Source organism: Felis catus, chromosome E2 (genome assembly GCF_018350175.1).
Source record: "Felis catus isolate Fca126 chromosome E2, F.catus_Fca126_mat1.0, whole genome shotgun sequence".
Classification (NCBI taxonomy): Eukaryota; Metazoa; Chordata; class Mammalia; order Carnivora; family Felidae; genus Felis; species Felis catus.
Genome location: NC_058382.1, coordinates 9,379,606 through 9,398,612, shown reverse-complemented (window position 1 = coordinate 9,398,612; position 19,007 = coordinate 9,379,606). Strand labels below are relative to the sequence as shown.

At 55.5% G+C, this 19,007-nt stretch overlaps 1 protein-coding gene across 4 annotated transcripts in view; it reads right to left on the bottom strand.

Moving 5' to 3' along the window:
• LIG1 (DNA ligase 1) overlaps positions 1 to 19,007 on the bottom strand; it is a 44,848-nt gene continuing 25,841 nt past the window's right edge. For all 4 annotated transcript variants that reach the window (XM_023246158.2, XM_023246160.2, XM_023246159.2 and 1 more), the window contains 13 exons: positions 18,786 to 18,885; positions 17,955 to 18,040; positions 17,109 to 17,224; positions 14,475 to 14,570; positions 12,074 to 12,184; positions 11,445 to 11,516; positions 8,944 to 9,088; positions 8,738 to 8,820; positions 7,365 to 7,517; positions 5,522 to 5,575; positions 4,533 to 4,676; positions 385 to 477; positions 1 to 261 (listed from right to left, as the gene is read on the bottom strand). In XM_023246158.2, coding sequence (XP_023101926.2) covers positions 178 to 261; positions 385 to 477; positions 4,533 to 4,676; positions 5,522 to 5,575; positions 7,365 to 7,517; positions 8,738 to 8,820; positions 8,944 to 9,088; positions 11,445 to 11,516; positions 12,074 to 12,184; positions 14,475 to 14,570; positions 17,109 to 17,224; positions 17,955 to 18,040; positions 18,786 to 18,885 — 1,337 coding nt within the window. In that variant the 3' untranslated portion in view covers positions 1 to 177. The remainder of the gene's footprint in view (positions 262 to 384; positions 478 to 4,532; positions 4,677 to 5,521; positions 5,576 to 7,364; positions 7,518 to 8,737; positions 8,821 to 8,943; positions 9,089 to 11,444; positions 11,517 to 12,073; positions 12,185 to 14,474; positions 14,571 to 17,108; positions 17,225 to 17,954; positions 18,041 to 18,785; positions 18,886 to 19,007) is intronic.

Here is a 19,007-nt window from a genome sequence, read left to right as displayed (position 1 = left end):
TGGGGGTTCAATAATTATTTATTGAAAACACAAACGACTGGTGAAATCCCGGATCCCAACTTAAACTGTCCCCGGGCGCGCACGCACACATCTGACACTCAAAACCCACTCGACTGTGACACCGGATTTGCTGAACAACAGAGGTGATGCCCCCGGTGCCCCGGGGAGGGTGGGAGCCTAGTAGAAATCTTCCGGGTCGGAGTCTAAGTCCGCGCCCTGCTGGTTTTGAATCTGACTCTGCTTCTTATACAGAGAGGCCACCTGAGGACAGCGGGTGGGAGCCGGCGATCAGAGGCCCCGGGGGGTACCCCTCCCCCCCCATTCCAGAACCCACCGCCGAGAAGCCGGCCTGGCCAGGCAAGCCCACCCGGGCCGAGGCCTCACCTGGGCACTGGTGGTAGCCTCCTCCGGCTTCTTGTCTTCGCGGACGCGAATAAACCGGGGGAAACGGAGGGAGATCCCCTTCTCGCTATCCACCTGGGGGAGGGGGCGATGATGGAGACGCTCCCGGGGTCTAGCCCACAGGCCACCTACGCCAGCGGTTTCCTATCCAGTCTCCTCTCCGCTCCCTCCCCTCCGGCCTCAGCTTCCTCGTCCACACAATGGGGCCAAGCAACAGGTTATAAAAATTAAATAAGGCAACAAAGTGCTTAGTTAGGACCATACCTGGACCGTAATAGGTGCTTAAGAAACACCAGCTACCACAGTTGTTACTATATTATTATTCTTAGGGCCGAGAGGCAGGATAGCAGAGATGAGGTGCAGGTTCTAGAACCAGAGGCAGGGTGCGAATCCCAGCTCCCAACTCAGGAGCTGCGTGACCCCGGGCCAGTGACCTCCGCTCCCGGGGCTCTATTTCCCCAGCTGCACACTGGGGATGTTCAGTGTCGTGAGGACAGGACGCGTGCGTGTGAGTGCCGAGCCTGTGAGCACAGTGCCCGCTTCGCACGGACGTTCCACAAACGCCGCTCCTGTCGCTTGTCACTGGGGCACCCCGACTGTCTAGGGTGGAGTCTGAGTGAGAATTTTCGAAAAAGAAAGTCGATTTAAAAATAGGAGTCCCAGGGCGCCCGGGTGGCTCAGCTGGTTGAGCGTCTGACTTCGGCCTAGGTCATGATCTCGCGGTTCGTGAGTTCAAGCCCTGCATCAGGCTCTGTGCTGATGGCTCAGAGCCTGGAGCCTGTTTGGGATTCTGTGTGTCCCCCTCTCTCTGCCCCTCCCCGCTCACGTTCACTCGCTTGCTCTTTCTCTCAAAAATAAACATTTAAAATGAGTAAATAAAGAAATAATAATAATAAAAACAGGGGGTCCCACTCCCAAAACTGAAACAGGAAGAAATAGAAAATTTGAACAGACCCATAATCAGTAAGGAAATCGAATTAGTAATCAAAAATCTCCCAAAAAGTCCAGGGCCAGATGGCTTTCCAGGGGAATTCTACCAAACATTTAAGGAAGAGTTAACACCTATTCTCTTGAAGCTGTTCCAAAAAAATAGAAATGGAAGGAAAATTCCAAACTCTATGAAGCCAGCATTACCTTGATTCCAAAACCAGACAGAGACCCCACTAAAAACAAGAACGACCGACCAATTTCCCCAATGAACATGGATGCAAAAATCCTCAACAAGATATCAGCCAACCAGCTCCAACAATAGATTAAGAAAATTATTCACCACAACCAAGTGGGATTTATACCTGGGATGCAGGGCTGGTTCAATATCCACAAAACCATTGACGTGATTCATCACATCGATAAAAGAAAGGACAAGAACCATACGATCCTCTCAATAGATGCAGAGAAAGCACTTGACAAAATACAGCATCCTTTCTTGATAAAAACCCTCAAGAAAGTAGGGATAGAAGGAGCATACCTCGAGATCATAAAAGCCACATATGAACAACCCAACGCTAATACCGATGGGGAAAAACTGAGAGCTTTCGCCCTAAGATCAGGAACAAGACAGGGATGTCCACTCTCGCCACTGTTATTCAACATAGTATTGGAAGTCTTAGCCTCTACAATCAGACAACACAAAGAAATACAAGGCATCCAAATCGGCCAGGAGGAGGTCAAACGTTCACTCTTTGCAGATGACATGATACTGTATATGGAAAACCCTAAAGATTCCACCAAAAAAACTGCTGGAACTGAGTCATGAATTCAGCAAAGTGGCAGGATATAAAATCAATGCACAGAAATCGGTTGCATTCCTATACACCAACAATGAAGCAACACAAAGAGAAATCAAGGAATCGATCCCACTTACGGTTGCACCAAAAACCATAAAATACCTAGGAATAATCTAACCATGGAGGTGAAAAATCGATATACTGAAAACTATAGAAAGCTTATGAAAGAAATTGAAGAAGAAGACACAAAAACATGGAAAAAGATTCCATGCTCCTGGAGAGGAAGAACAAACATTGTTAAAATGTCGATACTAGGGGCGCCTGGGTGGCTCAGTAGGTTGAGCGTCCGATTTCGGCTCAGGTCATGATCTCACAACTCATGAGTTTGAGCCCTGCGTCGGGCTCTGTGCTGACAGCTCAGAGCCTGGAGCCTGCTTCTGCGTCTCCCTTTCTCTCTGCCCCTAACCCCCTGCATTCTGTCTCTGTCTCTGTCAAAAATAAACGTTAAAAAAAAAATTTAAAAAAAAATGTCAATACTACCCAAAGCAATCTACATATTCAATGCAATCCCTATCAAAGTAACACCAGCATTCTTCACAGAGCTAGAACAAATAATCCTAAAATTTGTATGGAACCAGAAAAGACCCCGAATAGCCAAAGCGATCTTGAAAAAGAAAACCAAAGCAGGAGGCATCACAATCCCAGACTTCAAGCTATACTACAAAGCTGTAATCATCAAGACAGTATGGTACTGGCACAAGAACAGACACTCAGATCAATGGAACAGAATCGAGAACCCAGAAATGGGCCCACAAACGTATGGCCAACTCATCTTTGACAAAGCAGGAAAGAATATCCAATGGAATCAAGACAGTCTCTTCGGCAAGTGATGCTGGAAAAACCGGACAGCGACGTGCAGAAGAATGAATCTGGACCACTTTCTTACACCAGACACAAAAATAAACTCAAAATGGATAAAAGACCTAAACATAAGACAGGAAGCCATCGAAATCCTGGAGGAGAAAGCAGGCAAAAACCTCTGATCTCGGCCGCAGCAACTTCTTACTCAACACGTCTCCGGAGGCAAGGGAGACAAAAGCAAATACGAACTACTGGGACCTCATCAAAATAAAAAGCGAAGGAAACAATCAGCAAAACTAAAAGGCAACTGACGGAATGGGAGAAGATATTTGCAAATGACACATCAGATAAGGGTTAGTATCCAAAATCTATAAAGAACTTCTCAAACGCCACACCCAAAAAAACAAAGAATCCAGTGAAGAAATGGGCAAAAGACGTGAACAGACACTTCTCCAAAGAAGAGATCCAGATGGGCAACCGACACATGAAAAAATGCTCAATATCATCAACAGGGAAAGACAAATCCAAACCACAATGAGATACCACCTCACACCTGTCAGAATGGCTAACATCGGGCTCTACTCTTGACAGTGTGGAGCCTGCCTGGGACTCTCTCTCCCTCTCTCTCTGCCCCTCCCCTGCTCTTGCTCTCTCTCAAACTTAAAAAAATAAAAATAAAAATAAAAATAGGAGTTCGCCTTTAAATGGAAGTCCACACCCAATCATAAAAGCATACGCTGGCTACATTTTTGAAGGACCAGAAGAAATCACAAAAGAAATCCATTTTTAATTCAAGATTTCTGGAGGGGAAAGTAAAGAGCGACCCCAGCGCCAGCCACAGGGTAGCGTGTCCCCCGTGCGCTGACCCTTCAGAGCTGGTGCTGAGGACTGAGCCACGGGTGACAGAAATCAGCCCGGGGAATTTTAAACCTCGGTAGCAAGAAAATGGATTGAAGGAAGTGACAAAGTGCCGTAAGCTTTTACCCAAAAGAACCGTGTTTTTAAAACTCACTGAAGATGGGGCGCCTGGGTGGCGCAGTCGGTTAAGCGTCCGACTTCAGCCAGGTCACGATCTCGCGGTCCGTGAGTTCAAGCCCCGCGTCAGGCTCTGGGCTGATGGCTCAGAGCCTGGAGCCTGTTTCCGATTCTGTGTCTCCCTCTCTCTCTGCCCCTCCCCCGTTCATGCTCTGTCTCTCTCTGTCCCAAAAATAAATAAAAACGTTGAAAATAAAAAAAATAAATAAAATTTAAAAAATTAAAAAAAAATAAAACTCACTGAAGAGCCAAAGGGGAGATGATTATATTAAAGGAAACAATTTCACCGTTTACTTTCTAAACCTGGGGAATTGCTTAAAAAAAAAAAAAAAAAGCAAAGAAAAAGAGAGACTTTGACCCTGTTTCGGACACCCAAATAAAACCTAAGCTCAAGCTTTCCTGGCTATTATCAGTCTGGAAGCACAGGTGTGGGCTCCGTGATCCCCTGCCCATACCCCATCTGGAAGGCTGACCCCAGGTCCCTCCCGCTGCACCCCTGCGACTCACCAGGCCCCGGGCAGCGGGGTAGATGGGGGACAGGGACAGATCGGCACATTTCACCTCCCACACGGCGCTGGGGTCCAGCCAGTGATCAGGGGCCACGGCGCCGTCGGCCCGGACGTAGGAGCGTGGGGTGGGCAGCACCAGGGCCTGTGGAGAACAGCAGCGGATGGGAGGAAGAGAGGGTCTTGGATCTCAAAGTCAAGGCGAGGAAATGGGCCAAAGGGATAGACGGAGACACAGACAAGCCTTAACGTAAAAGCCTGGGTGGGGACAGGGGGGAAAAGGTGAAGGGAAGAAATGAAGGACAGAGGCCCTGGGACCTGAGTTAAGACATTAAAGACAGGGGTGCCCGGGGGGCTCAGTCGGTTAAGCATCCGACTTCGGCTCAGGTCATGATCTCACAGCTCATGAGTTCGAGCCCCATATCAGGCTCTGTGCTGACAGCTCAGAGCCTGGAGCCTGCTTCGGATTCTGTGTCTCCCTCTCTCTCTGCCCCTCCCCTGCTCACGCTCTGTCTCTGTCTCTCTCAAACATAAATAAACATTAAAAAAAAAAATTTTTTTTTAAAGACATTAAAGATAAAAGGCGCAAAGACAGGGACAGAGACCCAGAGAGAGAGAGAAGCTAGAATGTCACAGAGGCAGAGACACCAGCACACCGGAAAGGGAGTTTACCCCAAGATGCCTGTGACCATGACAACAAACAGTCCCAATTACATTACCAGGGGCTTACGCAGCCCCGCAGGGATCCGCTCAGCGCCAACTCAGGCACCCCTGCGGTAGCGCCTGCCCCGCGGCTCATCCCCCATCAGCGGGGGCAGGAGCGGGGAAGGTGGTGGAGACCCCATGACCCATCCGGTCGGCCGGCCGAGCTGGGACTCGAACCTGGACACGAGGGGCTCCCAAACCAGCTCCACCGCCCGCTGCCCCCCTCCCAGCACCCCACCCCCACCCAGAGGGTGCAGGGAGAGGAGACGAGGCCGCGCTGCCCACCTGGAGGCTCTGGAAATGGTCCTCTAGCTCCTCGTCACTGAAGCCAGTTCCAAGCTGCGGGGGGGACGGCGGAGGTGAGAGGCGAGCACGCAGGGCAGGCGGCCAGGCACTGTCCCCTGCTCCTGCCCCTGAGACCCGGCGACCTGCGCCTAGCGGAGGCCCCGCCCTCCCCCGGCCTAGCCGGCACCCACGAAACCCAACCCGCAGAGGAGGCTTCAGGCGGGAGCCGGGTGCAGACCCCGGAGCGGGGACGCCCTCTCCCTGCTCTGTTCCTTCTGCCCACCTGCTGCCCTTCGCCTTGTGGAGAAACCTTGCTCCTTCCACCCGGCCTCCCGGGCCCCGGGGCCGCTCCCCCGGGGCTCCCCTCCCCCCCACCGGCCCCACAACCGGATGTCCTCTCCAATCTCAGCACAGCCAAAGCAGAACTCGCTGCCCGCGAATGTAGCCAGACAGCCGGCTTCAAACCGCAGGTAGAAAACTTCCTCGCCGGGAGGCCCGTTTGGGGGTCGAGAGCCTGAAACAGCTTCCCACCTGCTGTCCGACAATAGCTCTTTTGGAAAACTGTGCTAGGTGCGTTCACGCAGGGTGGTGGCGGGTTGGGGCCCTGAGATAATGGGCCAACTGTAAAGCCGCTTCGGCCACGGGTCACCCGGGCTGAGCATCGGTTTAGCGGACAGAATAAACCCGTTTTCAAATAACCGTTTTGTTTTTATTTTTAGGATTATATTAGCCCATTCAAGTCGTGTTTATAAAAGTCCTGGGGACAAGCGCAAACACCCTAATATTTTTTTTATCCCTATGATACTGAAGCGTATCTGACGGTATTTAAAATGGTACTTAGAGGGGCGCCTGGGTGGCTCAGTCGGTTAAGTATCTGACTTCGGCTCCGGTCATGATCTCACCTCGTGAGTTCGAGCCCCGCGTCCGGGCTCTGTGCTGACAGCTCAGAGCCTGGAGCCTGCTTTGGATTCTGTGTCTCCCTCTCTCTCTGCCCCTCCCCGACTCATCCTCTGTCTCAGTCGCTCAGAAATAAATGGTAAAGAAATAATAAAAAAGCAAAAAAAAAAAAAAAAAAAGGTCCTTAGTGGGTAAAAAGTGCAAAAAAAAAAAAAAACCTCATATACAGAGATTACAACTTTGAAAAAGTGGAAATAAGACGTTCCCTCAAATATTAGTAATTGTTACCTCGAGGCACTGGAATTATGGGTAAGTCTATTCTGTTTCTGTGGCAAAAGCCTCACATTTGTTGGGTCAACGACGTGTGTGGCTTTGAACAAAAACAGAAGCCACTGCGTTTTCTAAGCTCCCTCGTGGATGGCGTTGGGAGCAAAATTCTGACCAATGCCACTTAAACAGAAGTTGCTTGCTGGCTGAGGCTGACACAGGTGGAACATCCCTTTGCTCAGGGGCCTTTCCCCTTCCTGCTGCTTGGAGCGTGGCCGTGATGGCTGGAGCTCCTGCAGCCGCATTAGGAAGGTGAGATTGGAAGCACACGACAAAGCCACTGTGCGGGGCGAGAGAAGCTGGGTCCCCCAATGACCTCGGAGAGCTGCCTGCCCCCCCCTCCAGACTTCTCATTCTGTGGGAGAAAAACAAATCTCTCTGAAGCCATCACTATCTGTAGCTGAGCTCAGATATAGCTCATTCCTAACCTGATGTAGCTTCCTTACATCTTTCTATGCTAGTGTATTTTTCTACACAAAGCAAGAGTTCCTTGTGGGATCAGAAACAGCACATAAAAACTAGGAAAAAAAATAACGCTTCACAGGGAGGCCACGAGAGCCTCTTGGTTCAGGCCCCCACCACATTGAGTCGAATCAACTTCCCTCCAGCCTCCCGGCACCTTGCATATGGCCTGGAGCTCCTCACTCTCCTCGTCGTAGGCCGCCAGTAGAAAACCCCCATAGCGGCCGGCCCGCTTCCCACGGCCCAGGTAGGCGCCGATCACCACGAGGTCCAGGGTGTCGCCCACGCCATCGAGGTAGTCCTTCTTCAGCTGGGGAGGGAAGGGAGGAGGTGAGAGGGCGCGAGGCACGGACCTCGCTGCCGGAGGCTCATGGGTGGGTGGGAGGGGGGAGTCTCAGGAGAGCTCCCGGGAGAAGACCACGGATGGCCACCAGGCCGGGGCTGGACACAGGCTGAGCTTCTAGACTTCCCGAGTGAATGGGAAAGAGGTGACCAAACTAGGAAGGGCTAGCAGAACTGAGGACAGGTCAGAGACCTCGGGGGTTCCCGTGGGTCCCCCTTTCCGTTGGGACGAGGCGCATTCCGCTCTTTCACACGGAGAACATTTGCCATTTGTTCCAGGAACATTAACTCAGTGCCAGGCAGGGGCTCAGCCTTGGGCATGCGGCAGCAACAGTGAACGTTCCTCCCCTCCCAGTCTGGGGTGGGGACGGGGGGACAGAGGGACCACGGGCCGCTAACAAACCCACGGGGCGATCCAGCCGGCCGCCCTCCAGCTGGCCTCCTGCTGTAGTCCTCCCGCCCCTCTAAAGGCAAGCCTCCTGCCCGCCGGCTCCCGTTCTGCCCCGCACCCCCCACCCACCGTGCCATCCGCCATTCACGGCGAGCCAGATGTCCTGTGCAAAATGACAGCCAGATCACGGGGCTTCCTGCCTAAAACCACCACCGGCTTCTCAAAACCCTTAGCGGAAAACCCAGCGTATTTTACAGCGACCCCCAACATGCTGTGTGATCGGGGGTCCGCTCTCCACCTCGACCTCACCTCACACCTCGATCGCCGTGCTCCCTGCACGCGCCGAGCTTGTTCCTACCTCAGGGCCTTTGCACTGGCTGCCCCCGCCCTTCTGCCCCGCCCACCCTGCTCTGTTCCCAGATCTCCATGTGGCTGACCCTTTCCTGTCGTCCACGTGTCCACACAAGCGTCACCTCGGGAGAGGCCTTTCCCAATCACCCAGGGCACGGCCAGATCCTCGCTGGCCCCAACTCAACTTGTTCTCTTCACAGTGCTCACTGCCCCCAACGTCGGCTTGTTTATGTCCTGGCTGACTCCCTTCCCGCTGGCCCCACTCGACCTAGGGGCCAAGCTCTGAGCCCACAAACTTCATCCAGCTTCCGCGGCGCTCAGGCTCGCGGCGCTGGGAGGCAGCGGGGACCGAGGAAAGGCGCCCGCGCTCAAACAGGGTGCGATGTGGATCGGAAACCTGGAAGGCACGATTTCCAGGCTTGGGAAGGGCAGCCGGGGCGGCTCACCTTGAGCCAGTTGTGTGATCTCTTGGCGATCTCGTAGGTGGCGTCGACGTCCAGGGTCTTTACCATCAGCCCCTCGCAGGAGTCTGAAGGAGACAGGGAAGCGTGGCCTTCGTGAAGCCCCGGGCTCAGGACGGCCAGCTGGCTTCCACCAGGGCAATCGCCCGGGGCGGGGCAGACACACGGCGGCCGGCCCCAGGCCCCCTCACCTTTCACGGACTGCTCCAAGAACTCGGCGATCTGGTCTGTGTCCTTGGTGTCCAGAGAGGTGGCGAAGACGAACTCGCCCTCCGTCTGCATGAAGTTCTCCCGGAGCAGCTGTCGGCGCCGGGAAAGGGGCTCGCGTACCAGGGACTGAGGGGGCAGGAAGGGAGAGGAAGGTGCGTCACCGTGGGAGTAGAGAGAGGACAAATCTGACTGGGGGGAGACGGGAAGGCTGTGTCACACAAGCCACCACGCAGGCTACGACCATCGCCCTGAGAGGGAGGAGCCACACCGGCCCAAGGATGCGAACCAATTTCAAGTAGAGGTCAGGAACACCAAGGGGGCTGGAGGCCGTTCAGTCCTGTGCCCTCAGGTGCGTAAGGCGGGCCCGGCCCTGCTGGAGCCAGAACGGACTGTTGTCATTGTGACTACAGTTCATTGTTTTGTTTTGTTTTTTAATGTTTATTTACTTGAGAGAGAGAGCGCGCAGGGGAAGGACTGAGAGAGACCATCCCAGGCAGGCTCTGCACAGTCAGCACAGAGCCTGATGCAGGGCTCGATCTCGTGAACCGTGAGATCACGACCCGAACTGAAACCAAGAGTCAGACGCTTAACCCACTGAGCCACCCGGGAGCCCCCAAACGCTATCTTTCACATGCATCGTAAAAGTGGGTGGTTCAGGCACCGGCCAGGCGTTCAGCATCAGGACCTCACCCGGCTTCCTCCATCGAGGCAAAGGGCGAACCGGCCTCCGGGGGAAGGAACTCTGCAGACCGACAAGACACTAACAAGAAGCCGCCAGACCGGTAAGTCACAGAAAGGCTGAAAAGATGCTCCGGTTCGTGAGTCGAGTGCAAGCGGTCGCCGTTCGGCTGCCAGATCACCAAAGGCTAATTGCCTACAGGATGATGGTGGTGATGGCGACGCATTTCATAGAATAAACACCAGTACGCGTCAGCCACCACGCCTGGGTCCCAGGGCTCCCTCTGTCCCCGAAGCAGGCGGGGCAAGGAGCTACTGGGAGCTCTTTGTGTGGATGAGGAAGCTGAGACTCAGAGACGTTGAATCACTTGTCTGCGGGCCCCACAGCCAGGGAAGGAGAGCTGGGCTGCGGGTGACAGCAGGTGGCCCGGCTCCAGATTCTTAACCCGTGCCCTGGAGCAGCGGTGCTCAAATGTTCCGGTCTCAGCATCCCCTCATGCTTTTTTTTTTAATATCTTATTTTTAAGCACTCTCTACGCTGGGTGTGGGGCTTGAACCTACAACCCCAGGATCAACAGTCGCCAGCTCTCCTGACTGGGCCAGCCGGGGGCCCCACCGACCTCACACCCTTGGAGTTTACTGAGGACTCACTCCAGAGAGCTTTTGTGTCCAAAAAAAAGGGGTTACTCTCCCCGATATTTACCATAGAAGTGATACAGTATCAGCTACTATGGCCCATGTTAACGCAGTTGCCGTATTAAAAGTGGGAAACCTTAACATTTATTAATTCACTTCCGGGGCACCTGGGTGGCTCAGTCGGTTAAGCGTCCGACTTCAGCTCAGATCGCGATCTCGCCATTCCGGAGTTCAAGCCCTGCGTCGGGCTCTGCGCTCAGAGCCTGCGGCCCGTTTCAGATTCCGTGTCTCCCTCCCGCTCTCGCTCTGTCTCTCTCAAAAAAATATAACTCCAGGGTGCCTGTGTGGTTTACTCAGTTAAGTGTCCGACTCTTGATTTCAGTTCAGGTCACAACCTGTTTGTGAGTTCGAGCCCCCGCGTCGGACTCTGTGCTGACAGCTCAGAGCCTGGAGTCTGGTTCGGATTCTGTGTCTCCCTCTCTCTCTCCCCCTCCCCCCGCTCCCACCCTGTCTCTCTCTCTCAAAAAAAAAGTTAAAAAAAAAAGTAAAAAAGTAAAAAAAAAAACAAACCCCAATATGTTAACCCAACAACATGCTTTTATGAAATGTGCCTATATTAGAAAAAAACGAATGAGAAGAGGGGCATTACTTTACATGTTTGCAAATTCTTTAAAGTCGGGCTTTTTTTTTTTTATGTTTGTTTATTTTTGAGACAGAGAGAGACAGAGCATGAACGGGGGAGGGTCAGAGAGAGAGGGAGACACAGAATGTGAAGCAGGCCCCAGGCCCCGAGCAGTCAGCACAGAGCCCAACGCGGGGCTCGAACTCACGGACCGTGAGATCATTAAAGTCGGGCCTTTGACGGAGCCGGACTGTGTACAAGGAGGGCACGCGGCCAGAGATGGCTGTGACGTGTCGCTCTGGCCGCAGGGCAGGAAGAGGCTCTGCCTCCCCCAGCTGTGGAGCCGGGAAGGCAGGCAGGGTCTCACGCTTCCCCAGAGAGGGCCTCGGGGATCCTCAGGGGTGCTCGGACCACACCCTGAGAGACGTGACCTGCATGTGGCCTCCCAGCTCGGGGACGTGGAGGTCAGGAGGGAAATTCAGACCGCCGGCTCCCGAGCTCCCACGCCGCCGCCCGTCACCCCCCAGGCATGCAGCCGGAACTCACCTCTCCATTGAGGTAGATGAGGTCGAAGGCATATAGACAAACCTGGACCTGGATGTCTGCTGCGTCCACCTCCTGGGTTGGGGCGGGATGGAGAGCAAGGGCAGAGGGGGGCCGGTGAGATGGGCGCCCGGTTGGTTTGCCTCCCGTCATGCCTGAGGCCGACACCTGTCACTGTCTCCCCTTCTCTCCAGCCAATGGGCCACACCCCCCCTGAGGGTGACCATGCTGCTGGCCCCAGGCTCTGCAGCGTGATGGCTCTCAGCTCATCCCAACAGCCTCATTCCCCTCTTCCAGGTATCTGCCCTCCCAGCCTCCCCTGCAGCTGACGGTGGTGACAGGACACAATTCTGGCCAATGAGAGGAAAGAAGTTTGCTGGGGTACAGGTTGTGGGCGGGCTCCTGGAACAGATCTTCCAGAATGAAACAGAGACATAGGAAAGGGGCTCTTCCCCCTTTGTACTTTAGCATGCTGGGATGAGAACGCAATGGCTGGAGCTGAGGCAGCCACCCTGCCAAAGGCCGCAAGAACCGCACCACGACTGACACTCCGTCCTCCTGGGGACGGGGCGGGGCTGGGAGGAAGAGAAAGCGGGGGACCACGGCAGGCAGCTCAGGGCGACCGGGGCTACCTTGCGTTTGCGGGTGGTGAGCACTTGGAACGGCTGGATCTGCTTCTTTTCCCGGTCCCAAGCCACGGCTTCCGTGTCCAGGATGAAGGATGTGACTGATGGCAGTTTAATCTGAAAGGTGGAGGGGGAGACCCCGGCTGCTGAGAGGTACGGGGCGAGGCCAAAAGGCAGACGCAGGGACACAAATGCCCTTTCCCTGTTTTAGCTCCCAAGATGCGCCGACATACTGATGCCAACTCACGGACACGCGTACGAGCACAGACCCTCTCTTCTCGAAGAAGGAAAAAGCGAACTTTTCTAAGACTTCCTACTTGGTGCCATAAGCTGGGGACCCAGCGGCCCTCGTCAGGTCCCCGTGAACCTGTCCATTTCCCTTCGGAAATCTCTAAGCCGCCATGGGCCACCCCCTCACTGAGCCCAGTCCGGCCTAGGCCACCTCCTCCTACCGGTCTCCTTGCTCCCGCACGGACCCGCGCCTAACCCACCGTCCTCATGGCAGTCGGTGGACTGTTAGCAGATGCCAAAACAGGTCGCAGTGTATCCCTGCTAAAAACCACAGCTGTCCCCGTCAGTCCCCGGCCCCCCCTCACCTCACCCGGCCCCCCTCAGGCCCCGCACCCCAGCACACCAGCTTCTCTGTTCTGTGGATGGGCTACGTTCCTTTAGCCACCAGGCCTTTGCACATGCCGATCACCGTAGCGTGCTTGTCCCTGTCCTTCACCTCCACTGGGAGGGCTCTTCTTCTCCCAGAGGAACGCTCCCGTACCACTCCAGGTGGCCCCATTCATCCTGCAGCCTGGGGCCGCGTGCGCGGTGGTGGCCTGCCTCACTGACACCGGGCCTAGGTCAAGTCTGACTCTTACAGAGGCTCCCAGAATGGCGGTCCTTTCCTTCAGAGCCCAGGTCTCCACACAGAACTACGGGGCCAAGAGCAGGACGCTCTGAGAAGATCTGCCTGCCCCGTGAGGCCTAAGCTCGGTGGAAGAAGAGACTTAATGGGCCCGTCCACGCTACTAGGCCCCCGGCTGCCAGCACAGGGCTCAGGACAGAGCAAACGCCTGGTAAACCCTGGCTGAGGGAACAGGGAAAGGAGCCCCGAACTGTAGGGGCTCCATCCAAACACTCCCAGGAAGCTCCGATATAGACAACGCCACCTGTGCCGACAAAAAGGCGCACCGGTGGCTGTTGCTTCTGGGAGACGGATGGGGGCGCGGCTTGGCATGGGACACAGGGAAGCGATACGGAGCGATGCTTACATGGAAAGGTTTTTTTTTATGTTTACGTGGGTGTGCATAACCTTACCCAAACTCACCAAGCCAGATAACGCTAAGATCGGAACCTTTCATAGGAACTATGTCTAGTTGGGGCGCCTGGGTGGCTCAGTCGGTTGAGCGTCCGACTTCGGCTCAGGTCACGATCTCGCGGTCTGTGAGTTCGAGCCCCGCGTCGGGCTCTGGGCTGACCGCTCGGAGCCTGGAGCCTGCTTCTGATTCTGTGTCTCCCTCTCTCTCTGCCCCTCCCCTGCTCATGCTCTGTCTTTGTCTGTCTCTCAAAAATAAGTAAATGTTAAAAGAAAGAAAAAAAAAAGAAAAGAAAAGAAACTACATCTAGTAAAACGGGTTAGAAAATCCAGGGCTTGGCAGCTAACAAGGGCTCCGCCCGTGCCTGTGAATCTGTTAGGTCAGTCCTCGCTGCTCTGGGAAAGTGCCAACGTCCTGATTAACTAGGGGCAGGCAGGAAGGACTGTTTGACCAAGGGCTCCCAAAGCAGGCCCGAGAAACCCCGGAAGCAGAGAAGCCCTTGCTCCGGGGCCCTCAAGGCCCAGCCATATTCTGACGGCGGGGCTGATGTGCGGGCCGGTTCCCTCTGCCCTCGTCCCGGCCACCTCTCCCTGTCAGAGTGAGATTCCGGTTTTCCCAGCCTCTGTTGCGCCATGGGGCCCAGTGCGGGACAGCAACCCCAAGCCAGAGTCGGCCGGGGGTGGTGGGAGGTATCCCGAAAACGTGACCTTTCCTCTGGAGAGGGGAACAGTGGGAAGCCAGAACCCCCTGCCCGTCTTTCTGTCCGGAAGCACGGCAGGTATCTAGGGGCGGTCAGGGCACGAGTGTTGGGGTGAAGAGCCAACCAGCGAAGGACAGCAGAGGACAGAGACAGAAATGAGCCGGATTCTGGAGGGCTTTGGTGCACAGCTGAGCCTGGGTAGGGCCGCCCACCCCGATCTACCCGAGGAAAGAAAAAAATCACATCTGCTTAAGCCTCTGGGAGTCAGGCGTTCCGTCATTTGCAGCCAAACACACCCCCATCTCCTTGTAATAAACCCCCACCGCTCCCCGCTGCTCTGCTCCCCTGCCCCCCGTAACTGCAGCCCCTGCCAGAGGGGAAGCGGGTGGCAGACGCCCACCTTGGGGATGCGGCTGATGATGTCCGGGTACTTTCCGGTATTGTCTTCCTGATTCCTGCTGAAGATCTTTACCTCCCCGCCTTCCAGGACATGGATCTGTGGCAGTAGGGGACGGGAGAGGGAATCAGAGCCCGGCCCCTCCCCGCCTCTCCGTGGCCCCTCTTTTCTCTTCTGACCCCACCTTCACCGGCAGAAGGTTCCAGAAGCTCTGGAGGAGGAACTGGTACAGAGACCGGAGTAAATCATCTCTTCCATCCAAACAGTGACTCCCACCCGTTTGTGGAAGCCCCCCCCGCTCCGTGCCCCCTGGACCCCGCCATCACCTTCCTCATCCTCCCTATCCAACCCCCACCCAGATGCCGAAGTGTCTTGCTATGTCTAAGAGGATTTGCCTGGTCTCAAGCCGTAAATATCATTCTGATTTTATGGTTAATTCATTTTAAAACAGCCTGGTCACGGTCCATGTGTGCCGCCTTAAACGTACGTGATCTTGACAGCTGTGTGGGCGTGGGCTGTAACGTACAGGACTTAAAAATACACACGTATCTTAAAAATCACGGTCACTACCGTAAAATCCTTTGGTCTCGTTTTTTCTCAGCAGCCTACAGTAAAACCTTGGATTGCGAGTAACTTGTTCTGCCAATGTTCTGCAAGACCAGCAAACACTTCTCGTCAGTTTCAACTTGGTAAACAAGCGATGTTTGCAGCACGAGCACTCCGTGACGCCGAACGTCCCATGAGCACAACTGAGCCAATGGTTCTTCTTTGTCTCTCTCTCTCCCTTTCTCTGTGGGACTGTGATCGTCTCCCACGCTCGGGTGCTTGGTCTCAAGCCACGGGGTTCGGCAGAAATCAGTGGTTTTTCAGAATATTGGAAGGTGCCCACGGCTGGCATTGGTGTATTTTTTGTCATTTCGAAGCACCTGTGGACAGTTCTTTACTTTTCCGTACAAGGGTAAACTTGGAGGGGCGCCTCGGTGGCTCAGTCCGTGAAGCATCCGGCTTTGGCTCAGGTCAGCATCTCACGGATCGTGAGTTTAAGCCACGAGTCGGGTTCTGTGCTGACGGCTCAGAGCCTGGAGCCTGCTTCTGACGCTGTGTCTCCCTGTCTCTCTCTCTCTCTCTCTGCCCCCTTCCCCACTCATGCTCTCTCTCTCCTTCAAAAATAAACATTAAAACAAAACAAAAGAATAAGCTTAGGAATGCTTTGCTTCATTCTAGGTCGGGCTGCCTGCGAATATAGACCCTTTCCTCTGCTGCCTTATTGCCAGTTACGTGAAATACAACATACGACCAGAGTTTATCACTACTGTACCGTAGTGAAGAACCTCCGTGCGGGCGTATACGACGGCCCCCACGCAGAAAAAGGCTGAAAAGAAAGGCAGGAAGAAGGACGTGATTACGCTGGAAGTTAAGAAGGAAATCATGGCGAAGTACGAACGAGGCAGGCGAGTGACTGAAATTCCAAGATTTCATAAGAAGTCTACATCCCGTCTCCAGAGGAGGAGGAGAAAAGGGTGGAGGAATCCTTCACTTCAGATGAGATCCACGGAGCCCATAGACAGCAGTGACTAGTGACAGTGAAAGTGACAGTGATAGTGAGAGGCGTCCTACACAATAATCCTCCCCTCTCTCGTCTCCCTCACACCAGCCACAGAGGTTTTCAAAGGTAAGCGCAGGTTGTTTTTCTTTATATTCTGTATTTTCCTTGTTATTTTGCGTTACGTTGCAGTATTGTAATAATTTTTTTTATTTATTTTTGAAGGAGAGAGAGACAGAGCATGAGCAGGGGAGGGGCAGAGAGAGAGGGAGACACAGAATCGGAAGCAGGCTCCAGGCTCTGAGCTGTCAGCCCAGAGCCCAACGCGGGGCTCGAACCCACAAACTGTGAGATCATGACCTGAGCAGAGGTCGGACGCTCAACCGACGGAGCCACCCAGGCGCCCCCGTAATCATTTTTATATGAATGTTTTTGGGTCACGGAACAAATCACCTGAGTTTCCATTATTTCTTATGGGGAAATTCGCTTTGATATACAAGCGACGAGGCTTACAAGCAAGTTTCCGGAACGAATTATGCTCGAAAACCGAGGTTTCACTGTATTTTGAAGATCGATGATGCTGACTCTCCAAGTTCACTGCTTGTTAAGCACCACACGGTGTCAGCCCGACACCTGCTCATCCATCCAGGCGACAAACGCTGGCTGGCCCCGGCTGGCCCCGCCAGGACAGAAGAGACCCAAGAAGTGACCTTACAGACCCAACCAAGGGCCCACGGGCGTGCCTGGCGCTGGGTCACACGACACGTGCTTATATCACCGCACCGAAGGCTGTATAGACGCCTCCCGTGATGGCTGTTACACTGACCCCCCCCCCCGCCAGCCAGGCGCGTGCAAAGCCGGCATTTCTCGAACGCCCACTGCAGGGGGGTCGGCAATTTTGATGGTTTAATCAAATAAAATCGGCTTTCAGATACACGGGGGAGGTGGGTGTTAACACACCCTCTACTTGAAGGTGGACGTCTCTGGCACAAGCCGCTATGAGCTCGGGTCTGACCCAGCCCCCCCCCCCCCCCCCCAGGCCCCGGCTCCCTGGCACTTTCCCTTCTGCCGAGGGAACGCGTCCACCCCCCTACCTGCGCCCTCTGCCCGTCGTATTTGTACTCGCAGGTGAAAGCCGCCTCCTCAAAGCGTTTCAGGACCTCGCTGACACCGCGGGTGGGGTGTGCCAGCATCGGTTTCAGGGGGACCCCTGGGAGGGGAGGAGCGAGAGTTAGGGTGCCCTGGGGGAGGGGTCTGTGGCACAGAGAGCCCGTTGTGCCCCAGGGCCCATTCTCCTTCCCCACCGCGAAGAGAACACGCCCTCCCGGGGCAGGAGGGGGGGTGGCCTCCCAGCTTTGGGACATTCCCAGACTCCCTTGCAGCTAGGTAAGGCCACGCGATGAGGATGCGTGTGGTAGCGATATGCGCGCCGTCTGGGTCACATCCTCACCCCTCTTCTCTCTCTCCCTCCCTCTTCTTGTTATCTAGAAATCCGAGCCATCCCCGGTCACGCACGTTAGGGTGAAAACCTCTGGGAAACGAAGTGACAAGACAGAAACCTAGGTCCCCGGGGGCCCCTGGGGGTCCGTGGAGCCCAGCCACGCATCCTCCCTGATCCCTGCCCTCCTCTGGACTCTTACGGGGTGGGAAGAAGAGGCTGCGTGGCCAGACCCACCAACTTTTGGGGGATCTCTTGTTACGGCAGATTCCCCCACGCTCCTCCTGATACAGATGGGGCCTCCAAACAAACAGATGGGCTTCAGCATGGGGAACGGGATTCAGTTTTGGTGGTGAGAGGAACCTACAGGTTCTCAGGGGGACGAAGAAAGCTAAGGCTGGGAGGAGGGAGTGGGGCCCGCAGGAGGCCGGCCCCGAGCTCCGTGGCCCCACGGCCGGCTCTGCCCAGGGAGGGGCTGCGGCCTCTCCTGAGGGCCCTGTACCTGGGCTCAGCCTGCAGTGCTCCGGGAGGTGCTCCAGGCCGTGCTCCAGCAGCACGGGGATGATGCGGTCCAGGTCGGGCACCTCGCTGGGGCGGGGGCAAGAATGAGCAGGTGTCCTTCCAGAACTCCCGCAGCCTGGAAACCCTGTTCTCTGGCTCTGGGATGCACCGCTGTGAGCCTGTCACCCTGTTTGTTCCCTCCCATCCCCGACTCCCCTGGTCCCAACTCTCCCGATCCTCCCTCAGTGTCACTACACATCCCTCTGTTCCCCTCGGCTTGGGCCTGTCGTCAGCCCCGTCGTCGTGAGACCAGCGGCTCTCCACCTGAGCCACACGTAAAAGGCACTCGGGGATGGAGTAAAAAGTTCAAGGCCAGGCTCCGCCTCCGGAGATTCTGATGTGGGAGTGGGGGGCAGGGTAGAGACGGCTGTCCTGGCCCGCGGTTCTGCAGGGTTCACGGCCGTGTGCCCGAGTGGGTGCCCCCAGGGTTTCCGTGCAGACGCTCGCGGGCCCTCCTGCCACTGTCACCGGGCAGTCACGGTCCTGCTGTGGCCAGGTCCTCCAGGCGGCCCTCCCCGGAGCCCTTGCTGTCACTCCATGGATGTGCTAACGCCCCGCTGCGCGTCAGTCACAGGATCCCTCACCGTTTGCCACCTTCCTAATCTCTGTCCCCACCCTGGTGTCCGGCCCCAGTCCCGTCCGGATGGTCACTAGCGCTCACTAGCCACCGGCCCCTCCCACGTCGGCAGCAGCCCTCGGTGCCGAGCCTCCGGCCCCTCCAGCTCCCCCCCCCCCCCCCCCCCCGCCCTCGGCCCTTGGCCCCAGATCTCACCAGAACGTCTGCTTCAGGATCATGCCCTGTTCCTCCAGCCACGTCTTCCGGGCCTCCGCTGTCCGGCCCTTCCCAGCGTCCACGACAGCCGGGGGGAAATCTAAGACCAGAGCCACCAGCAGAGGCTTTGGGATGGGCCCGACCCCTCGGCTCCCCAAGGGCGGGCGGTGCTGGAGACAAGGCTGCTAGGGAAGGAAAGGGCCTAGAAAGGAGCTGGGGCGT